Consider the following 1064-nt stretch of genomic DNA (forward strand, 5'->3'; position numbering starts at 1 on the left):
TTTTGTGACCTACACTGCTTAAAGCAGTGTCTGATATTCTTGTGTGGAATGTTCACCTAATGACCATAAGTCTTGTCATATCATCAAAGGTATGTTACTACTTTGTGCTGATGGCATTACTTTCCATTAAGTTATTCTCATTTGTTTTCTTACAGATGCTGTTGGAGGCAATGGAAGGCAAACTCAAAGGACACAAGCACTTCACTACTCGCAAGCTGTCACCAATGGACAAGGAACTTAAGCATGTTGAAGAGTTTCGCATCAAGTAAGAGCCCGCCTCTATAACTTTTCAGTAGACTGGCTTTATTTTCTTTATCCTTCTTTTTTTTGAGAATGAGAATGGGAGGCTAGATAGAACTTGTAAGCCTTTATGATATGGGAAAAAGCTTATTATGATGCTCAGAGAAAGGCGGAAGAAAGGTTTTAGGGGTGTTTTGGACATCTATGGGTTTGAGATCTTTGACCGCAACAGCTTTGAGCAGTTAATGTTATATAATGAGTGGTTGGAATGTTCATGTGTTGGAGAGAGTGACCAAATAGCCCTTTCTCTGTAGGCACTATGCTGGTGATGTGGTGTACAGCATCAAGGGTTTCCTGGAGAAGAACAAGGACACACTCTTCCAAGACTTCAAAAGGCTGATGTACTCCTCCTCAGATCCTGTGATTTCAAGCATGTGGCCAGAGGGTGCCCAGGATATCACAATGGTAAGTAATGGTTAAGTAAGAAGGAAAGATGTGCATATATAAAAGGGATTCAGTTTTGTACAAACTACATCATCATAAGGTTCACATATGTTATGGATGGTGAGTAAAGATTAGATTAAAGTTGAAATGATATTAAAAGAGATTTCTTACTGATTTTATCATTGCAGACAACAAAGAGGCCACTAACAGCTGGTACTCTCTTCAAAAACTCAATGATTGCACTGGTAAAGAACCTGGCCAGCAAGGAGCCCTACTATATCCGCTGCATCAAACCCAATGATCAGAAGTCCCCCGTAATCTTTGACGAGGAACGAGTGACTCATCAGGTGGGTTTTGAGAAAGAGGCTGATGGAAATAAT

The 1064-nt window shown here is 40.1% G+C and overlaps 1 protein-coding gene across 1 annotated transcript in view; it reads left to right on the forward strand.

Moving 5' to 3' along the window:
* LOC119591428 (unconventional myosin ID-like) overlaps positions 1-1064 on the forward strand; it is a gene marked incomplete in the record, with an annotated part of 95009 nt that overhangs the window by 88638 nt on the left and 5307 nt on the right. The window contains 3 exon segments of the mRNA XM_037940169.1: positions 156-265; positions 555-705; positions 873-1031. Of these exon segments, the coding sequence (XP_037796097.1) occupies positions 156-265; positions 555-705; positions 873-1031 (420 nt within the window).

This window comes from Penaeus monodon, chromosome 28, assembly GCF_015228065.2.
Source record: "Penaeus monodon isolate SGIC_2016 chromosome 28, NSTDA_Pmon_1, whole genome shotgun sequence".
NCBI lineage: Eukaryota > Metazoa > Arthropoda > Malacostraca > Decapoda > Penaeidae > Penaeus > Penaeus monodon.